The sequence below is a fragment of the Phoca vitulina genome, unplaced genomic scaffold (assembly GCF_004348235.1).
Source record: "Phoca vitulina isolate PV1807 unplaced genomic scaffold, GSC_HSeal_1.0 scaffold6, whole genome shotgun sequence".
Lineage (NCBI taxonomy): Eukaryota > Metazoa > Chordata > Mammalia > Carnivora > Phocidae > Phoca > Phoca vitulina.
The window spans coordinates 48,529,297-48,551,614 of record NW_022589709.1 but is presented as its reverse complement, the minus strand read 5'-3'; the positions used below and the strand labels follow the sequence as shown (position 1 = coordinate 48,551,614).

At 36.8% G+C, this 22,318-nt stretch overlaps 1 protein-coding gene across 4 annotated transcripts in view; it reads left to right on the top strand.

Moving 5' to 3' along the window:
- Positions 1 to 9,014: 9,014 nt before the first annotated feature.
- Positions 9,015 to 22,318, top strand: part of TENT2 (terminal nucleotidyltransferase 2) — a 68,100-nt gene continuing 54,796 nt past the window's right edge. Inside the window, exons 1-5 of one of the 4 annotated variants that reach the window (XM_032404120.1) lie at positions 9,015 to 9,704; positions 9,938 to 10,002; positions 16,329 to 16,502; positions 16,920 to 17,009; positions 19,795 to 20,032. In XM_032404120.1, the coding sequence (XP_032260011.1) occupies positions 16,366 to 16,502; positions 16,920 to 17,009; positions 19,795 to 20,032 (465 nt within the window). In that variant the 5' untranslated portion in view covers positions 9,015 to 9,704; positions 9,938 to 10,002; positions 16,329 to 16,365. Of the gene's footprint in view, positions 10,003 to 14,685; positions 14,705 to 16,328; positions 16,503 to 16,919; positions 17,010 to 19,794; positions 20,033 to 22,318 lie in introns of those variants that run through there. The other 3 variants (XM_032404119.1, XM_032404123.1, XM_032404121.1) reach the window with 3 other exon arrangements.

Here is a 22,318-nt window from a genome sequence, read left to right as displayed (position 1 = left end):
GCGGTGTATTCATGTAGATTTTGCAATTGCCTTCTTGGATCATACTGTCTATTCTCAGGCAATATCCAAGTTGAAATTGTATGCCGATATACTTAAAATGATTTAGAACATGTGAATTTATTTCCTTTTCTATCTTTATTACATCCATTGTTTTCTTACATGTAAAACAGGGAACAGGAATAATTGCTAAGCTTTGTTTTAGTTCTGATATTCTCTAACCGTTCACTAAGATTGCTCTACAATAAATTCATTAGAGATAGAATTATGGAATATTGTATCTTGAATTCTCAAGAACACTGTTCATCTCAGTAGCCAGTGTATGTTCTCAAATTGTATACAGAAGAATTCACTTTGAAAGTATACCCATGACCTATACGGAATCACACAGGATGGGGAGAAGTTGGTAAGTTTGAAGAGTTTTAATACTATAATAATCATGTAACTCTATCCTATACTCTGGTTTCAGTCACTCCTTCCTAAATAGAAAGACATCTGTGTATCTCCATGTGACATTACCTAATGAAGAGGAACTTTCTGGAATTTTGTTCAATCTTTTATTTCTCTAACTTATAGAACCTTGTTTATAACATAGTCTCCATTAATGAAATTCTATCCAGTTACCTCATGATTTTCATATGTATCACCAGGGTAATTCAGGATGTCTCTGCTCTGTTTTTAGAAGAGGTAGTGGTCTTTGAGTGGATTACAAATTTAAAAAAAATTATGTAACAGGCATTTTCTTTTCAAAGTCCATTTTCAATTCTTCTGAAGGTAGCTGGTGTAACTTGGTAGTTAAGCAGTTAAAAATAACAGGCTTGGAAACAAACAAACCTGTTTGTATCCCAGCTGTACTTTCGACTTCTGCCTGACCTTGGACAAGTAACTTTACAACTCGATCCTCAGTTTTCTCATTTGCAAAATAAAGATAATAATAGAACTCCTTTTGTAAAATTGTTTATGAGGAATAATTACATGCCATACACAGAGCACTCTGCATTCCATTTAGTCAAGCAACACTTATTGAGCACTAAAAATGTGCCAGGCACTGCGCCAAGCTCTTGTCTAACTCAGCACTGTTCTTTTTCTTCCCTCACATTTTTATCTAACTTCCCTTCCATTAGGTCTCAGCTTAAATGGCACTTTCTCACAGAAAACTTCTGTGCTAGTTCAGGTCCTGCAAGAAGCTAATGCCAAGACAGGATTAGACAGGCAAGAGATTTATTAGAGGAGATTCCTGTGGAAGATAAAGGGGAGGAAGCAAGAGTAAGCAGGGAGAGACCCAGACTCCAATGCAAGTCTGACATCTGTTGAAGGAGAGGAAAAGAGAAGGAGAATTGGGTAGAAAAAGACTGCAGTACTGTCTGAGAAAGTTTTGGCTAGGCCAATGGGGAGTTCCTAAGCCGGAATTGCCCATGAGAGGAGTCCTGTGTCCTGCAGGAGTGGGCTGGCACTAGTACCTCTGCTGTGCTCAGTCATTGGCTGGTTGAGGCTCAGGAGAGCGAGAGCCTCAGCTTCAAAGCTGGTGGATCCCGAGAGGCAGTAGCTGGGGTTGTCAGCCAACTATGCTCCTCGCACAGCAGATCTCAGTAGTGCCCCTCCATAGCCCTCACACATCCGTAATGGGTTGGATCCCCTGGCTATTTATTTGCTGTTACAGGAACATGTATTTTCCTTTTCTCTGTTTCCACCATAAAAGTCAAATTTTTGTTTTCTGAATTTGTAAAGGTTATTCTCTCTGGACTGTCAGCTACATGAGGGTAGGGACTGAGTCGATCTTGTTTACCATTGCTTCCCCAAGATGCCCAAGATGCACCTGGTGAAATGGCAGATAATAGGTACAAAGTACAACAGTAGTCATTATTTTTATCCACTCTATTCTGCTCTGCACATTACCACGTCCAAATCAAAGCACCACAGTCTCACACTGCAGTATAAAAATTGCAGATTTCAGCTTAATGTTATTTTCTCTGGAGCATTTTATCTCATTTTGTCTCAGAGAGAGGTTGCACCTTTACTTTTAACATATGTCAAAGCATAATCAAAAGGGGTGAAGCTTTGAAGATGGATTTTTGAATGTACTAAAGTATACTCATGCATAAGAAAAATAGAGCTTCCAGCATCTAGTTGTAAATTCTTTCCTTTTCTTTGGGGGTAGCATCTACAGAATCTCTCTTCTGGGCTTAGAGAGCTATCTGTACAGACTGGTGATTGTCAGCTTTTCTCTAAATGACCTATTTCCTCACCCCCATCTCCTTTCCAGAAAGCAAAATTTTCATCAGATATAGCAGAAAGTGTTAGGGAGGTAAGAAAGGGGATGTAAGTGAATAATACAAAGATGAAGGAACCTAGACGTTGCAGTTGACTCTACCTCACGGACGAGTTCGAGATGTCCATCACATGCAAATATAAAATTGACAATTACAAAACCACATCACCAAAAGCTCCAGAGTCCCTTAGTCCTGCCCTTCTTCCCTGACTCCTTCCCAAAGCAGGGGGTTGAGTGGGGGGAGGGGCCAGGCAAGAGGAGCGGGCATAGGATACTGGAGTCCGGCTATCTAGATTCAAAGCTTATCTTTGGCATTATTTGTGGGACATTGAGAAGTTGCTTAATTTCACTGAGACTTAGTTTTTTCACCTGTACAGTGAAGATAATGGAAGTAGTAATCTTAGAGGACTGTTAATCAGATTATAAGAGATAATTTTTGTAAAGTGCTTAGCAAGGTGCCTGGCATATAGCAAGCTCCCAATAAATCTCTCTACCATCAGTTCTTATTAGGATTTCTGCCATACCCTGCTCCAGCCTTTTTCAAAATGTGATCCATAGACAGTTTAAGGAAACATGAGGTCAAAATTATTTTCATGATAAGAATTTATTTACCCTTTTCATTGTTTTAAACTTTGCTGTGATAGTTCAAACGCAAATCACTGTAGACCACAAAATACTACTTCACACCCACTAAGATGGCTATAATAAAAAAGACAGGCAATAACAAATGTTGGCAAGTATGTGGAAAAATTGGAATCCTCATACACTGCTGATGGGGACGTAAATGGTGAAGCCACTTTGGAAAAGAGTTGGCAGTTCCTCAAAAAATTAAACACAGGGTTACCATATGACCTAGCAATTTCACTCCTAAGTATACACCTAAGATAATTGAAGACATATGTTTAAACAGAAACTCATACATGAATGTTTATAGCAACATTATTCATGATTGCCAAAACTCAAATGTCCATCATCTGATGAATGGATAAACACAATGTAGTATATCCACACAATGGAATATTGGGCTGGATGATACTTTGAAGGGGTTGTCTTGTGCACCGATTATCAGAATGGTTAGCAGCATCCCTGGCTTCTAGTCCTTAGATACCAGTAGCAACCACCTCCAGTCCCAAGTTGTGATAACCCAAAATGTCTCCGGACATTGCTAAATATCCTCTGGGGGCAAAATCAACTTTAGTTGAACACCATTGGCACAGATCAATAGTCCTTATATTCTTCACTGTTATTCTCTTGCTATTTAAAAAAACTTACAATTTTACTTAAGAATGTTCTTAAGGAAGGAGTACAAATTATTAATTCTTTTTTTTTAAAGATTTTATTTATTTATTTGACACAGACAAAGAAACAGCTAGAGAGGGAACACAAGCAGGGGGAGCGGGAGAGGGAGAAGCAGGCTCCCCACTGAGCAGGGAGCCCGATGCGCGGCTTGATCCCAGGACCCTGGATCATGACCTGAGCCAAAGGCAGACGCTTAATGACTGAGCTACCCAGGCGCCCCAGTAAAAATTATTAATTCTAATAACGACTGACCCTTGAATTCACTTTTTAAAAAATATTCTGTTTAAAAAAATAAGAAGTATTCATAAGTTACTTTTGCTACATACTAAAGAACTATAATTGTCTCGAGGAGAAGCACTTTGTGGGATTGAGTTGCAAGCTGAACTAACTTCTTTTAATATTACGGAACACCATTTTTATTAAAATATCTATTGACAGACAAACTGGTTATTTAGACTTGCGTATTTGACAAATATTTTCTCAAAAATAAATGCAGTGGAACCATCAGTTCAGGGAAAACAAATGATAATATTTGTTGTCATTGATATAATTGAGCTTTCAAGAAAATAAATTGTAATAGTTGGATAAAGATTTATCATCACTGTCATCTTGACAGCTTCCAAATACTTGGATTCTTCTTTTTGTTTTTTTTTTTTAAGATTTTATTTATTTATTTGACAGAGAGAGAGAGAGAGAGAGAGAGCGCACAAGCAGGGGGAGTGGGAGAGGGAAAAGCAGGCTTCCCGCGGAGCAAGGAGCCTGATGCGGGGCTCAATCCCAGGACCCTGGGATCATGACCTGAGCCGAAGGCAGACGCTTAATGACTGAGCCACCGAGGTGCCCCTACTTAGATTCTTCTGATGAGATTGGAAGTGATATTAACAAATGTGATATTTTGATAGCATAGGATGAAATACGTCAACATTTGGAAGATCGGCATAACTCAGTGAACCAATATTTCCAGTTGACCACTGTGGGTTGTTAAAATCGTGCGTACTTTAAAAGATTCACTCAAAGTGCAACATGGACCAATAGATTTTTCTGCTTTAAAAAAATTTTAATAGCTTGTCTGAGGTATAAAAAAGCTACGCATTTTTACGCATGAATACACACACGAAACTGTTACAACAATCAAGATAATTAACATGAGCATAGCTCCCTGCAGTTTTCTTGTACTCCTTTGCAATTTCTCCCTTCTGCCCCTCTCAGCCCTCCGCCTCAATTTTCGTTTTCCAGACTACCACTGACTTCTTTTTCCTCCCTAAAGATTAGTTTTCATGTCCTAGAATTTCATATAAATGGGATCATATAGTATGTACTATTTTTTGCCCAATTTCTGTCACTGATCATAGTTATTTTGAGATTAATCCATGTTGCATTATATCAATAGTTAATTTCTTTTTATTCTGAGTAATATTCTATTGTATGGATATATCATGAATTATTTATTCATTTACCTGTTGACAGACATCTGTGTTGTTTCCAGTTTTTGCCTATTATGAACACAATTGCTATGAACATTTGTGTACAAGTCTTTGGGTAAACATATGCTTTCATTTTTTTTAAACGATTTTTATTTATTCATTTGACAGAGAGAGAGAGAGAGCACAGGCAAGGGGAGCAGCAGACAGAAGGAGAGGGAGACGCAGACTCCCCGCTGAGCAGGGAGCCCAGATGTGGGGCTCTATTGCAGGACCCTGGGATCATGACCTGAGCTGAAGGCTTCACCAACTGAGCCACCCAGGTACCCCTATGCTTTCATTTCTTTTGGATAAATACCTAGGAGTGTAATGTCTGGGTCACATGTAAATATATGTTTAACTTTTTTTTTTTTAATTTTATTTATTTATTTGACATAGAGAGAGACAGCGAGAGAGGGAACACAAGCAGGGGGAGTGGGAGAGGGAGAAGCAGGCTTCCCGCCAAGCAGGGAGCCCGATGCGGGGCTCCATCCCAGGACCCTGAGATCATGACCTGAGCCGAAGGCAGTCGCTTAACCAACTGAGCCACCCAGGCGCCCCTATGTTTAACTTTTTGAGAAATTGCCAAAGCATTTTCCAAAGAGGTTGTACCATTTCACATTCCCATCAGTGGTTATGAGAGTTCCTTTTTTTTTTTAATTATTTTTTTTTTTAAGATTTTATTTATTTGCCAGAGAGAGAGAGAGTGAGCGAGCGTGTGTGCACAAGCAGGGGGAACGACAGGCAGAGGGAGAAGCAGGCTCCGATGTGGAACTCAACCCCAAGACTCTGTGATCATGACCTGAGCTGAAGGCAGATGCTTAACGAACGGACTGAGCTACCCAGGCATCCCATGGTTATGAGAATTCCAATCACTCCACATTCTTAACAATAGTTGGTATGGCTAGTCTTTTTAATTTTACCATTAAGTAGGTAGGTAGTGATATTTCATTGTGGTTTTAATTTGTATTTTCTCTAATGACTCAATGTTGACTATCTTTTCATGTGCTTATTTTCCATTCATATGACTTCTTTGGTGAAGTGTCTATTCAAACTTTATGCCCATTTGTCTGCTGGGTTGTTTAATTTCTTCCTGTTGAGGCATGAGAGTTTTTGGGTTTTGGTTTTGTGTGTGTGTGTGTGTGTGTGTGTGTGTGTGTTTGTGTGTTTATTGAGGTATGAGAGATTTAAAAAGTATATTTTCTGGACATAAGTTCTTTATTAGATATGTGATTTGCGAATACTTTCTTCAGTTTTTGGCTATTCTTTTCATTTCCTTAGTTACCTGAAAAGAAATACTTAATTTTGATTAAGTTCAATTTATTACTTTTGTCTTTTAAGGATAATGCTTTAGGTATCAGACCCAAGGAATTTTGGTCTAGCCTAAGGTCACAGGTATTTTTTCATTTTCTTCTAGAAGTTTTAAGTTTTATGTTTAGATCTATGATCCGTTTTGCGTTTTCATTCATTCATTCATGCCTATGAATACCCAAATGTTTCAGCATTATTAGTGAAAAATCTTTCTTTTCTCCACTGAATTGTCTTTGTCCTTTGTTGAAATGAACAACCTTGGCACTTTTAAAAAACTCTCTATTCAGTTTTGTCAATCTTTTTTTCTCTCTTTACACCAATACTATACTACCTGGCTTAATGTGGCTTTATAGCAAATATTGAAATCAGGTAGTGTAGTGTAATTTCTTCAAATTTGTTCTTCAGTCTCAAAGTTATTTTGGTTGTTCTAGGTCCTTTGCATCTCCATATAAATTTTAGAATCCTTTTGTCAATTACTAAAAAAAAAAAAGCCTGCTGGGATTTTTGATTGGGATTGTTTTGAATGTACAGATTAATTTGTGGGAGAATTGACATTTTTACAGTTTTGAGTCTTCTGAACCATGAACATGGTATATTTTCTGTTTGTGTCTTCTTTTTTTAAAAGATTTATTTATTTTAGAGAGTGCTTGCACATTTACGAGTCGGGGGAGGGGCAGAGGGAGAGAATCCTCAAGCAAACTCCCCTCGGAGCCTACTCAAGACCATCATCAAGACTACAGGATATAAAAATCAATATACAGAAGTCAGTTGTATTTGTCTTCTACTAACAATGCACAGTCTGAAATTGAAATTTAAAATACCATTTAAAATAGCATCAAAAATATGAAATAGAACAGGATAAGTTTGATAAAAGATATTCAAGTTGTACACTGAAAATATTAAATATGCTGAGATAAATTTAAGAAGACACAAACACGTGGGGCACCAGGATGGCTCAGTTAGTTAAGCGTGCGATTCTTGGTTTGGCTGTCATGATCTCAGGGTCACGAGATCCAGCCCCAGGGTGGTTCCATGCTCAGCATGAAGTCGGCTTGTGATTCTCTCCCTCTTCCTCTGCCCCTCCCTCTGCTCCCATGCATGCGTGTGGAAGCTCTCTCAAATAATCTTTAAAATATATATATATATATATCTCGTCAACACTACAAACAAGAAAGCTGAGTGGCTATATTGCCATCAGACAAAGTACACTTTATTTTTTTCAAAGTACACTTTAGAGCAAAAAGTATTACCAAGAGAAAAGAGGTTTTATAAAGTGGATCATTTATAAAATGGATCATTTCATAATGATAAAATACTTTTCATAGTCAGTTTCATTATGGATAAATTCATCTAAGTAACAAAAATTATAAATGCAAAAAAGTTTATGCAACTAACAGCTGAGTTCAAAATACATGAAGCAAAACTGATAGAACAAGCAGAATTAGAAGAACCAATTACAGTTAGTTCAATACTCCTCTCAATACTTAATAGGATAAGTAGACAGAAAATCAGTATATTTTAAGTCCCCCAGGATTTAGATTTGAACAATATCAACAAACTTGATGTGATTGACGTTTGTAAAACATTTCACCCAACAACTGTTGAATACACATTCATCTTAAACGCATACTGAATATTTATCAAGACAGACCATATTCTGGGTCACAGAATAAGTCTCAATAAATTGAAAATGATTCAAATTATGCAAAGTTTGTTATCTGATTATCTGATTATAATGGAATGAAATTAGAAATCAGCGACAGGAAGATGTCTGGAAAATTCAATTTTTGTAGACTACATACACTAATAACCCATGGCTCAAAAAAAAAAAAAAAAATCTCTGGCGAAATTAGAAAGTATTTTGAAATGAAGGAAAATGAAAACATATTAGAATGTATGAGATGGGGCGCCTGGGTGGCTCAGTTGGTTAAGCGACTGCCTTCCGCTCAGGTCATGATCCTGGAGTCCCTGGATCGAGTCCCACATCGGGCTCCCTGCTCGGCAGGGAGTCTGCTTCTCCCTCTGACCCTCGCCCCTCTCATGCGCTCTCTCTCTCAAATAAATAAATAAAAAATCTTAAAAAAAAAAAAAGTGTGAGATGTAAAGAAATACTCCGAGGGACACATCCCACCCAAAGCCTATATTACAAAAGAAACATCTATAATCAGTGATCTCGGTTTCTAAGTTAAAAAACTAGCAAATAATGAAAAAACACTTTAAAAATTAAGAAAAAAAAGTAGAAGAAAGGAAATAAACCTAAGAGCAGAAATCAATGAAATAGGAAACAAAAACAATAAAGAAAACCTATGAAAGCAAAAGAGAGCTTTGAGGGATTTGAGATCAGTAAAGTTGATAAGCCTCTTGCCAGAACGATTAGGAAAAAATAAAGACACAAATTACCAATTTCAGAAATGAGAAATTCTTCTGTAGGTTTTAAAAGGAAAATAATACTGTTAAAAGCCTGACATTAACAAATCCCAACAACTTAGATATTTTCATAACCATTAAAGCTCACTCCAGAACAAATATTAAATATTTGAATTCGGCAATGGTAGATACTATTAAAAGCAGGGTGCTGAGTCCAGGCTTCAGAGACAAATAAGGCATTTTCTACCCCAAGCGGCTTTCATTTTACTGGAGGAGTAAAAAAAAAAAAACAAAGCTTAATACAGATCCGGTGCTGAGGAGTGAGGGAAAACTGGGTCAGGGAAAGCTTCTCTGGGGAGGAGTCATTCAGCTGAGACAAGAAGAAGCCGTAAAATACGCGTATCAGAAAAAGAGCCGCTGTGCGTCGTATCAGGTTGGTGGCCCAAAGAAGCCCTCCGCGACCGGGCCTCTGCCGAACGCCTAGTCCTCCTTGTCTCAGAGCAGTCCCATCTCTTTCCCCACTCGCGCTCACCGGCGTTAGGCTTCCACCTCCGGCCAAACCGGGACTGCAGCAGTGTGCGCCTGCGCACTCAAGCAAAGTTCTCGCTGGAGCGGGCGAGGCGACTGCCGGAAGTGTGACCTCTCGCTCCCTGCTCGCTCTTCCCATCCGGGGTCGTGGCGGTCTTCCGGGTGTTCCTGACAGGGTTTTCTACGCCGTTTTTTTGGCGACTTTTTGGTCTTCCGCTTCTTGCTACCGCCCCGAGCCTCCCGCACGCTTGCTAGCCCTGTCTTTTCTTGTGTGGCTCCTCCCCGGCCGCCGAGCCCGGGGTTTAGATTGCAATCGGGATCCGGAGCCAGGCCTAGCCCTTCCGCAGGCCACTACCTGCTTTGGCTGGGGCGAGAGCTACAACCGTGCGCGCCGGACCCTCGCTGCTCGGGCCTTGGAGCTCCTGGGCGGGCAGTGCCGGTAGGCCCTGCTTAGCCCTTCCCCAAGGACACCTGTGAGTTAGGGGGTTTCGGAAAAGGACGCAACCGTGTAGGCCCAGGTCGGGGGCGGGGCTCGGGGAACTTTTCCTGAAACCGCTCTGTTATGTTTGCGTGGGAAGTTCCGGCAATATTTCTTAGATGTCCCAGACTTATGGGCGGCCCCCAGGCTGCAGCACTTTTTGAAGAATCTTAGGACCGCTTATTTTTTCCACTCGTTTCCCTTCCTCGCGCCCCGTTCTCAGTCTAGGACCATAAGAGGAAGACTGTCTTGGGACCCCTGCATGGTGTTTCAAACGGTGGTGAAAAACTAAGGTAAATATCTGGATTAATAATTTAAAATTTAAGACTTTTAATTAAATGGGCTTCAGTTCCTCATTTTACAGTAAAGTGCACAGTTCAGGACTCTGTCAGATTGTTGTTCCCTTTTCTTCCCGTTAAGCCTTTGTACTTAGACTCCTCATCTCTCTAGGCCAGAACACGATGGGGTTTATGTGTCTCATAATATCTGGAATATCCAAATACCCCGTCTTGTTTTCTCTCTTTTAGCTCTTTGTTTAAAATAGTAGTTCTTTATTTAGATTGCGGATACCAGTAGGAAACAAAGAGAAACTGTAAAAAGCTAAATCGGAATTTGTTAACAGATATGTGGTATGTGATTTTGTGAGGAAAGATTATAACTGAACACTAAATCTGTGTTTGTATTACCGGTAACATACTATTTTTGTAAATTCTGTCTTGTATGGTATTTTACTACAGGTTTTTAATATGTACAGCCAAAAGGCTCATAGTAGCTAGCTAATAGTGGTAATATTATTTTGTTGGTGTGTTAGCCCCAATGATGTCTAATTTGGAAATGCTCCATAATATAGGCTTTATGTGAAACAGGCCATTTATCAGTCATTTAAGAAATGTCCGTTTCAAACCACATGACAACATTATTTTTTAACTCTTGGATGGAATCTAATTCTTAATAAAAAGGAATGTCCTTTTCAAAACCTTCAGGTAGTTTTGACAGTGGGTGAGCAGGATTTAGGAATTGGGCTTTTTGCATGGTGGAGAAAAGAAGTGAGTTTAGGATATCAAAGGCTTTTGGACAAAGTGGACAGATAACTTGATTTAGTTGCCACAGTTCTGTCTTTTGGCTTTTATCCTAGGGAGATTCTGCTTTCCAGGAAATCTTGTTGAAGGAATTATGTAATCTTGAAAGTTCTCTAATTGGTTGGAGGAGAGATCAAGTTTAGGACAGAAATTCCAGGTTGTGAGTTACAGGAGCAAATACTGTATCAGTAGGAATTACTTTGTAAACTACGCTTATACAGCCTTGTCTCTCATGTATGATTATTTACAAATAAACCTGTATAATATCCCATCGTGTCAACCTTAGTCAAGAAGCAACTTTTAAGATTTTTTCCTTAAGACAAGAACCAATGCAACAGTTTTAAAACACACCAGAAGTTCCTAGATTATCCTATTTTATAGTCATGTGCATATTGAGAAACCGGTAACTTTTCAAGCTAAGAAAAACGGGATACCACCAATATCTGGATTGTATTTATTTATCATGGAATTTCTTATACCTGCTACCACAGTTAATGTGGAATAGTGTTTTATGTAGATCATCAAGTAGACTTAGTGAAGAAGCCTTTTATTCGGAATATAAAGAAAAATATTTAAAATTTGATAGATGTCTCCTTAATGCTGCAGTGGTAATAGGTTTGCTGGATTTTATACTCTAAAACTCTATATTCTGGGGATGCCTGGGTGGCTCAGTCAGTTAAGCGTCTGCCTTTGCCTGGGGTCATGATCCCTGGGTCCTGGGATCGAGTCCCGCATCGGGCTCCTTGCTTGCCTGCTTCTCCCTCTGCTGCTCCCCCTGCTTGTGCTCTCTCTTTCTCAGACAAATAAATAAATAAAATCTTAAAAAAAATAAATAGAACTCTATATTCTGTTTAAAAGATGATCCCTTGTATTGTTTATGATAGATTATTATTTTTGGATTATTTTACTTTTTTTGGGATTATTTTAGATTATTCTTATCTTCATCAATATCACTGTGGAAAGGTGTTAGAAAAAATATTAGAAAGAGAAACTGAAATTCATAGATTTTTGTTTTACTTCCTCATCGTCAATGCAGGATGCCTATGTTGTGGGGCACTGAATGCCATTCCCATAGGAATGATCGTACTGTGAGGGCTGGCCTAGTTAAGAGCTAGACTTGAGGGCCAAGATTCATAATGAGGAGAACCTGACAGATATTTTATTGTGGAGGGACTGCAAAAGCTTCGATGCTTATCTGGGAACTTGGGATAGGCTGAACTAGATATCTGCCCTAAGGTAAACTTTTGGCTAAGTAATCATTGTAAGCTCTTAAACCTTGGATAATTTGGTCATTAGCTTTGTTGAGTACTACTGGGCCACAAAACGCCTTTTGACTTATTCCTAGTTTGGATCTTAACATGTTATGGGATAGAAATAAGGTGAAGTCTGGGCTGTCGTATCATTTGGGGTCTTCAAGTCTGAATGCATGTGTATGGGACCTTATTTGGGTCCAGAGGAAAAACATAAGCATATAATTTATAGATGTAAACAAAGTGTCTCGAATTTTAACTATGAACTGATTTAAATAAATCTGAAAATAGGACATTTTAATTTTAGCTTTTCTTTTTTTTTTTTTTTTTAAAGATCTTGTTTATTTATTTGAGAGAGAGAATGAGATAGAGAGAGAGCATGAGAGGGGGGAGGGTCAGAGGGAGAAGCAGACTCCCTGCTGAGCAGGGAGCCCGATGCGGGACTCGATTCTGGCACTCCAGGATCATGACCTGAGCCGAAGGCAGTTGCTTAACCAACTGAGCCACCCAGGCGCCCCAGTTTTAGCTTTTCTGAATATAAATTCCTTCCTTTGTTTGATCAGATCTATAGTATCTGTATTCCAACAAAATGAAATACCAAGAAAAATACATTATAATGAATTATATTTAATGTCATTTTCTCATGAATCTTATGATAGGAATTATGTTTATGGGAGTTTGGGACAGGGAAGCAGAATAAAGAAGGCCAAGAAAGAAAAGAGCATGAACCTGGGCAAAAGGTAGAGCAAGTCTTTAGTTGCTTATCTTTAATCTTGCTTTCTGTGATTGAGTGTACTTTTAATAAAGGATTGTCTGGAATCCTGCTTGGTTCAAGATAATTTCCATTTCCTCTGAGCAGTGAAAATCAGTGAGTACAGCTTAGCAATTATGATAGGATTGATTTTTTTTTTTAATCTATAATAAGAGGTACAGACCTGTTGAAGAGAGTGGGTAAATTCTTGTTTTCTGGAGGTAACACCTTGTCTTTCATTCAAATTAGGGAGTTGGGCACTTGGGATGAGATCTGATGGTGGCCCAAGACTCTTGTTTACAATCCATTATGAAGCCTGGACTGGTGAATCTCATTATCTGTGGCCAGCCTTGGGAATTTAAATTTTACAAAATTGAAAAAAAAAAAAAGAACAAAATTTGTATGAGTGATTTATTAGTTTCTTCCCAGATCTTTGTCTTTTTCTCTCCTATTTTCTCCTGCTCCAATTTTTCTAACCATCTGGTCTCAATACCCGGAGGCAGCTACATTTTTTTTAGCTGCTTAAGTGTTATTTTCCTCTCTTGTTCTAAAAAAAAAAAAAAAAAAAGCTTAAAAAATTTCTATAGCTAGTTTTTAAAATTGACATCTACTGAAAATGAGGACTTAGCACCTTTATGTACTCTCTCATCATTAAATTGTGATGTATATGAACATGTAACTGTATATAATGTGTATGTAATCCTTAAATATAATATGTAATAAATGATATACAATAAATTTATTATAATTTTTGCTTAAACTAGTATTTTTAATGTTTGTGTTATTGTGAGAACCAAATAAGTAATGATTATATTTCCTTTTTTATATGACTTTTTGAGTTTTGTTTGTTTGGTTAGTAATTTCTTTTTAACCTGCTACTTTTCTGTTGCTATGATTATTTCTGCTCTGTTAACAGAACTCCACTCTGTGGTCAGATACATCAGGAAATCTGTCAGTAAAGTTTTAAGTTTTTTTCTCCTTGGCTATCTTCTTGAAACCCTTTATCTTCTTGGCTCTAATTTAAGCTGGTAGCTTCCCTTCACCATCATCCTAGGGAATTTACTTTGTCTCTGCCCTACAGCAGATCTCCCTTTTCCTAGATCCCAGGTTTTGTTTTGTTTTTTGATACCTTACATGTCTGAACATGTTTTTATTCTCCCTTGCCTTGATATTATACCTGGGTATGGAATTACTGCTTGAGAGCATTTCCTTCAGAGACTTGAAGGCGCTGACTTCATTGTCTTATGGTTTCCTCTGTTGCTATTAGGGAGTTTAAAGACATTTTGATTGTCAGCCCTTTTATAACATTTTCCTCTTCTGTAATATTTCATAAGCCTCTTTTTCCTGATATTCTGAAATTGACCATACCTTGATGCATATATATTTTTTTAATGTACTTTGTACTCATTAGGTCCTTTAATTCTCAGGATTGGTTTTCTTCAGTCCTGGACATTTTCTTGTTTTATTTATTTGATAATTTCCTTCTCTGTGTTTTCTCTCTTCTATAGGAACTTCTGTTATGTTGGATGTTGGACCATATAATTTGATTCTTTTATATTTTTTCTCTTATTGTCCTGCCTCCTTTCTACCCTCACCCGTTTTTCCTTTTTGTTCTAAGAGATTTCCTCAATGTTACCTTTTAACTTTTTCCTCAGTATTTCTGCTTTCAATTTTGTAATTTCCAAGAGCCTTTTTTGCTTTTTAAACAGTATATTCTTTTTGTTTTTTTTTTTTTAGATTTATTTACTTTTTGGAGAGAGAGAGAGAAATGTGTGAGCAGGGGGAGGGGCAGAGGGGGAGAGAAGCAGACTCTGTGCTGACGGGGGAGGCTGATGCGGGGCTTGATCTCAGGACCCTGTGATCACAACCTGAGCTGAAATCAAGAGTTGGACACTCAACCGACTGAGCCACCCAGGTGCCCTGAAAACAGCATATTCTTGTTTTATGTATGCATGTTTTTTAAATTAATTAATTTTTTTCTCAGTTTTAATTAGTTCCTGGCATTGTTTTTGTTTATTCCTCAATCTTTTTTTCTGACAGTGATCTGCGGATGTTTATTTTACAATAGGAGTACTAGAAATCTAATCGCAAAAAGCAAGCTCTGTGTGTATGGGTGGGCAACTCAGTAGTAGGTTTCACTGTAGTTTGCTAGCAGGCTTAACTTCTCCTTGGTGGAAAACTGTTACTATGTTATAGGTTCTTTGGTTACCATATTATATAGTTTCTTTCTCAGTTATTCTGTAGATGAGTTTTCTTATTGACTCTGTTGGGAGGTGGGCTGGGGATCCTGTTTTCACTTTGTTGATTTTACTTAATACTTGTTCTCAGTTTGTTACCTTAACCTATTCTTTGTAAGTTTACAGCCTTTTGGGATCAGTCATTGCAAAGTACAAGTATCTCGTGTCTTGCCTGGGTCAGTGAATGGTTCTGATTGCTTTGTACAGTAGCCGCCCCCCCCCCTTATCCTCAGGGGAGATAGTCCAAGACCCCCAGGGGATGCCTAAAACTGGGTACTACCGAACCCTATATATATATATACACACACACTATGTTTTTTCCTATATACACATATCTATGATAAAGTTTAATTTATAAATTAAGCACAACTATAAGAAAATAGAACAATTATAATAATCTACTGTAATAAAGGTTTTATGAATGTTGTCTCTCAGAATATCTTATACTGTATTCACCCTTCTTGTGATGATGATATAGGTGATAAAATGCCTATGTGATGAGATGAAGTGAGGTGAATGATGTGTGTATTGTGACATACTGTTAGGCTACTATTGACCTGATGATATGTCAGAAGGAGGATCATCTGCTTCTGGGCTGCAGTTGACCACAGATAACTGAAACCACAGAAAATGAAATCGTGGATAAGGGGGGGGACTACTGTGTATAAATTTTCCGCATTGCTGTGGAACAAGCTCTCTTTTACTGGATGTCCTTTATATAAGTTATTTAGACTTGAAGTGAATCTCAGAATTTTAGAGTTATTAGGCAGTACGGATTCCTTCCCTTGTTTGAGCAGATCTCTAAGAAGATCTGTGAAATCTATATCCTAGGAATCGGGTTGTCATATTATGGCTTATACCTTTGAATAAATTAGATTGGGTATAAACATAAGAAGCTATATGGCTTTGTTAAATGTATTGGGTGGTTTCTGTTTTATCAGAGTATATGGTGATAACTTGATTTCTGAAAGATCTGTTGATATTAGGGTAAATTCATCAGAAATTAGAAACTTGCATATATTTTACTATCATTTGAATAATATTCTTAATCTAGATTTAAAATTCATTATTAGCAAAAAATAAAAAAGATAAAAAAATTAAAAAAGTAAATAAAGTTAAAAAAAATTCATTATTAGCAAGTTTTTTGTTACCTGTAGTGGGACTTAGAGATCTGTTTAAACTTTTGAAATAACTTTGCAAATGAAATTCATAACTTGGTAACTAATTGCTGTAAATAGTAGATACTAGTTAGGGTTCAATATTTTTAAGATACAATAATTTGTTTTTTTAAAACTATTCTAGGTAGAAGAATACATGTTCACTTTTAGTGAACAAGAGCATGTTCCCAAACTCAATTTTGGGTCGCCCGCCTTTCACCCCAAACCATCAACAACATAATAACTTCTTCGCCCTGTCACCAACTCTTTATTCACACCAGCAGCTTATAGATGCACAGTTCAACTTTCAGAATACAGAGTAAGTATGGTGATATTTTGGTCCATATCATTTATAAATTTTGTTTTCTACTTCACACAAACCCTTTTTTTTTTTTTTTTAAAGATTTTATTTATTTGCGAGAGAGAGGATGAGAGACAGAGAGCATGAGAGGGAGGAGGGTGAGAGGGAGAAGCAGACTCCCTGCTGAGCAGGGAGCCTGATGCAGGACTCGATCCCGGGACTCCAGGATCATGACCTGAGCCGAAGGCAGTCGCTTAACCGACTGAGCCACCCAGGCGCCCGACACAAACCCTTTTTATATGAAACATTTGAAGTTAAAATGTCGTTGTCTTGTGTTCTTTTGATCAGTGAAATATACTTAGTTTTTATGAAATTGGTTTTTTGTTTTTAAGGTAAAAATGTTTATTACTACTGTTCTTTATGTGTTTTTGGTAGCTTGTCAAGAGCTGTGTCTTTACAGCAGTTGACATATGGAAATGTCAGTCCAATACAGACCTCAACATCTCCGTTATTTCGGGGAAGGAAGTAAGTACTTCTTAATTATTTTAAAAGAAGAGTTGGCATGTCTCAGAACTGTAGATCAGTGTTTCCTGTATTAAGATTGGATGGGTACTATGCCCTAAATTTTATTTTCTGGAACCTGTGCAATCAGTCCTATCGGAGAATTTTAAAACTTCTATATATTTAAAAAATATTAGAGATATTTTTGTTGATTTATTCCTGACACAGCAAATTTTAGATGGAATGAAGCTATATTTCTTCAGGATACTACTTTGAATTGAGATATTAACTAAATTAGATGGTTTTCTGTATTAGTTTGCTAGAGCTACCATAACAAAGTACAACAGCAACAGAAATTTATTTTCTCACAATTCTGGATGCCAGAGGTCCAGAAGATCAAGGTGTTGGCAGGTTTGGTGTCTTCTGAGGCCCCCCTCCTTGGCTTGTAGATGGCTGCCTTCTCTGTGTCCTACATGGTCATTCCTCTGTCTGTGTTTTCTGTGTCCTAATCTCCTCTTCTTCTAAGGACACTAGGCATATTGGATTAGGGCTCATTTTAATGACACCATTATAACTTTTTTAAAGGCCAAATGTCCAGAACCACATTTTGAGGTACTGGGAATTAGGGCTTAACTGTAAGAACTTCGAGGGTACACAGTTCAGCCCATAAATACCTTTTTTTCTAGTAAAGTTTACTATTTGATTTATCTAAATCTTATACAGGTAAGGTTCCGTAATAAGTATTAGTAAAAAATTCTGCATGACTTAAAGCTTTCTATAGAGAAATCAGAGTCAATTAATTTTAACCAATTAAAAGTAATGAATGTATTACAAAGTAATTACAATAGAACTTTAGAGATGATTATTAAAATAAAATTTGGCAGTACTTGTAAGATATTACTATTTAAAGCCTATGTAAATATTCCATAACTTTATGTCCAATTAAAAATAACACTAGCTAAGAATTATTTATTTATTTGTTTGTTTGTTTGTCGGTGAGTGAGAGAGAGCACGCAAGCAGGGGGAGTGGTAGGCAGAGGGAGAAGCAGGCTCCCCGCTGAGCAAGGAGCGTGATATGGGGCTCGATCCCAGGACCCTGGGATCATGACCTGAGCCGAAGGCAGACTTTTAACCGACTGAGCCACCCAGGCATCCCCCCTTTTTTTTTTTTAATTATTGATGACTCCTGTAATTGGCATTGTTCTTAGGACTTTACAAATAATTTGATTAAGTTTCACAACACTCTATGAGGTATGTTATTCCTCTTCTGTTGAGAAAGATGAAGCACACAGAGGTTAAGCAACTAGTTATTCGGGTGGAAGCACAATTGGGATTTGAACCCAGGTGGTCTGGCTCTAGATCCTCTGCTTAGAAGCACTGTGAGTTGTTCTTCAAAGTTGTGGAAAGCTATATAATGATGCTAAAAGTATTGACTTTATTCAGATTTTAATTTTTTTGAAGTTGTCTGGATAGCTAACTTGTGAATCACAAATGAAAACAAACTCCACTGGCTCATAGTGATACATATTTTAAAAATTAAAATTGGCATTCTCAGTAGAAGCTATTTAGCATATAAAGCTAAATCACCTTTATGTTAAAAGATATTAAATATACTCTTATGTTGTTAGCATTGTATACCCACTTATTTTGTGGATCAAGGAGTGAGGAATTGGGGTGATCCTAAAGGAGTGTTGTAATGAAAACCTTCAGGTGGCTATGACCCATAGAATTTTAGAGCTTAAAAGCAATCAGACCATTTCCCATGGCCTAAAGTATTATCTGTATGAACAACTTAATATATCAATGAAGTATTTTTTTAAACAAATAATTATTTTTTAATAATTTCCTTTTGCTTTATTATTTTGAAAATTTTATGCCTCCAGAAAAATTTAAAGAATAGTACAGTAAAACCCGGTATGCTCTTTACCTAGATTCATTAAAGTTGTGCTATATTTATTGTTTTTTTGGCCTCTTTTTCTCTTTAGCCCTACTTTTTTTCTAAACTTTTTCTATGAAAAAGTTGTAGACATCACTTCATTCTACCCCAAAGCACATCAGTGTGTTCCTCCTCATAACCAAGGATCTTCTCCTGTATAACCAAAATGCATTTGTCATGCCCAAGAAATTTAACATTAATATATTACTGTTATCTGAAATGCAGTTAGTTTTCATATTTCTTTAGTTGCTCATTGTCTTTATAGCTTTTTAATATGATCTTTCCAACTGATGAGCCAGAACATAGGTGGATTTAAAGAGCCTTTTTATATATATATATAGAAATTTATTTATTATTATTTTTTAAGATTTTATTTTTAAGTAATCTCTACACCCAACGTGGGGCTCGAACTCACAACCTAGAGATCAAGAGTCATATGCTCTACTGACTGACAGCCAGGCGCCCCTTAAAGAGCCTTTTAAAATATATAACTCAGTTCACTTAATCTTATTCTCCCTGTGTTAGAATTTGGGTTTTTATTGTTAGTGTTTCTATGAATAGAAGTTTTCCTACAAAGTTTTCACTGGTGAGATAAAACATTGGGGGTAGTTCAAATGTAGGAGACTAACCCTGATGTACATATGTAGTTTTTTTTTTAATATGCATTATTACGATTTGTTTTTCCTAAGGTGTTTTTCTAAGGCATCTTTTGTGCTCACAATGAATATTTTAAGATTCATATAGAGCTAATAATGTGGCCTTGCTGTATTATTAGTCATTATTGGTATTTGTTATTTATATATTTTTAGTTGTTTTCTGTTTGTTATTAGAAAGTTATATCTTTAATCACTAAGGTATATTGCTTGTTTTCAGGAGATTAAGCGATGAAAAAAACCTTCCTCTTGACGGTAAACGGCAACGTTTCCATTCACCCCACCAAGAGCCAACTATAGTTAACCACATAGTGCCTTTATCAGGTGAAAGAAGATACTCAATGCCGCCATTGTTTCATACACACTATGTACCAGATATAGTCAGATGTGTTCCACCTTTTCGAGAAATACCATTTTTAGAACCTAGAGAAATCACACTGCCTGAGGCCAAAGATAAGGTAATAATAATGTAGATTTTAGTTTTACCTTTTGGGAAGTTAATATAATGTATTAAAAACATCAGAAATACCTAATGTTTTGGATTAAGTAGAATATGCCTTTTTTGCTCTGTTTAAACTATTTAACAGTTTTCTGTCTAAATTTGACTTTTTAAATTTTTTGTTAGCTGTTCTTTTATTTAAGTGCAGCTTTCATATCAGGAAATCAGATTTTCTCTGATTCATAAAAATCTGGATTAGGGCTCAGAACATTTGATTTCTTAGTTTAGAGAACTCTGTTGTTACTTATTTTTATTACAGAGAAACACATTTTCATGTGGTTATTGTAATAAAGTGTCAAAAAGCATTTTCTCTTGGGATATTTGTGTTTGTCATGAGGTTTTTGAATGTCAAAAATAGAGAATCCAGGAGTCACTGAGAAACTAATACATTCAGAGTGATAACGATGAAGAAAGATTTATCTAGCAATATTATTTGTGAAAAGCATTTCAAATAAATGAAATGAAGCTGTTAAATAATTTTTGAGAAATGACATTGTCATCATTGGGGAACAATGAGTTATTTAACCACTAACATTAGAAGCATATCCACCGCCCCACCACCAAAAAAATTCTAGGTAATTTAGAAGAGTTTATAACGCAAATATCTGCATTCTCTTGGCTTGTCTATGGCTTATATTTGCTGTTTTTGCATTTTCAAAGCTGCTCCATTTTTAAGAAATATGACATTTGTAGGCTGAGGAGAATGATCCTGAAGAGTGTAGTGACTTTGTTTTACTCATCTTTGAGTTCCTGGCAACAGCATAGGTCTGGAATATAGTGAGTGTGCAGAAAATGTTGGGTCAAAAAAAGAACGCTTGCTTCATTCTTTAGTTGTGCTGCTTTTTATTCCTTTATCATTCTTTCTTTCTTTGAGCTAGAACTATCATAAAGTTCATTCTTTTTAAGTGTATGATTCAGTGGTTTTTAGTATATTTGCAAAGTTCTGCACCCGTCACCACTATCTAATTCTAGTATGTTTTCATCATCCCCAGGAGAAATCTTGTACCCAGTAGCAGTCCCTTCCCCATCCCTAACCTTCCCACGCTGCCCCCCTGCCCTTGGCAACCACCAGTTGATTTTTTATCTCTATGGATTTGCTTATTCTGGACATTTCATATAAATGGAATCATACATTATGTTGTATTGCTTTTTTCACTTAGCGTATTTTCAAGGTTCATCCATGTATGTGGCATGTGTCAGTTCTTTGTCTCCTTTTACAGTTAAATAATATTCCATTGTATTGATATATCCTATTTTGTTAATGTATTCATCAGTTGACAACTTTGGGGCTGTGTCTGCTCTTTGACTATTCTGAATAATGCTACTATGAAAATCTGTGTACAAGTTTTTGTATGGACATATTTTCATTTTTCTTGGGTATATATCTAGAAGTGAAATTGCTGGGTTATGTGGTAACTCTATGTATAATTTTCTGAGGAACTGCCAAAGTGTTTTCTAAAGTGGCTACACCATTTTACATTCTCACCAACAGTGTATGAATGTTCCAATTTCTCTCCATCCTTGCCAGCATTCATTATTGTCTGTCTTTTTGATTATAGCCATCCTGGTGGGTATGAAATGGTATCTCATTGTGATTTTGATTTCCATTTCGCTAATGATTAATGATGTTGGTCATCTTTTCATTTGCATGTTGGCCATTTGTGTATCTTCTTTGGATAACTGTCTATTCAGATCTTTTGCCCATTTTTAATTGGGTTATTTATTTTTTATTGCTGAGTTGTAAGAGTTCTTTATAATTCTCAGTATTAGACCTTTATCAGATTTGTGATTTGCAAATATATTCTCCCATTCTATGGTTTGTCTTTTTCCTTTCTTGATGGTGTGTTTCTTTGAAACACAAAAGCTTTTCATTTTAATGAAGTCCAATTTATCTGTTTTTCTTTGGTTGCTGGAGCTTTTGGTGTCATATATGAGAAACCATTGCCTGATCCAGTGTCACAAAGATTAATGTCTGTGTGTTATTCTGAGAGTTTTTATAGTTTTAGCTCTTAGATTTAGGTCTTTGGTCCATTTTGAGTTAATTTTTATATGATATGAAGTAGAGGTCCAACTTCATTCTTTTGCTGTTAGTCCAGTTGTCCCAGCACTATTTATTAAAAAAGATTCTGTCATTTTTTTGTTATTATGAAGTAGGAAAGCAGTTAGGCGAAAACAGCAGGAGGGAGGAAGAGGCAAAGTAAAATGGGAAAAGACTAACTTGAGAAGTTTTGGTACTGTTCCCCCC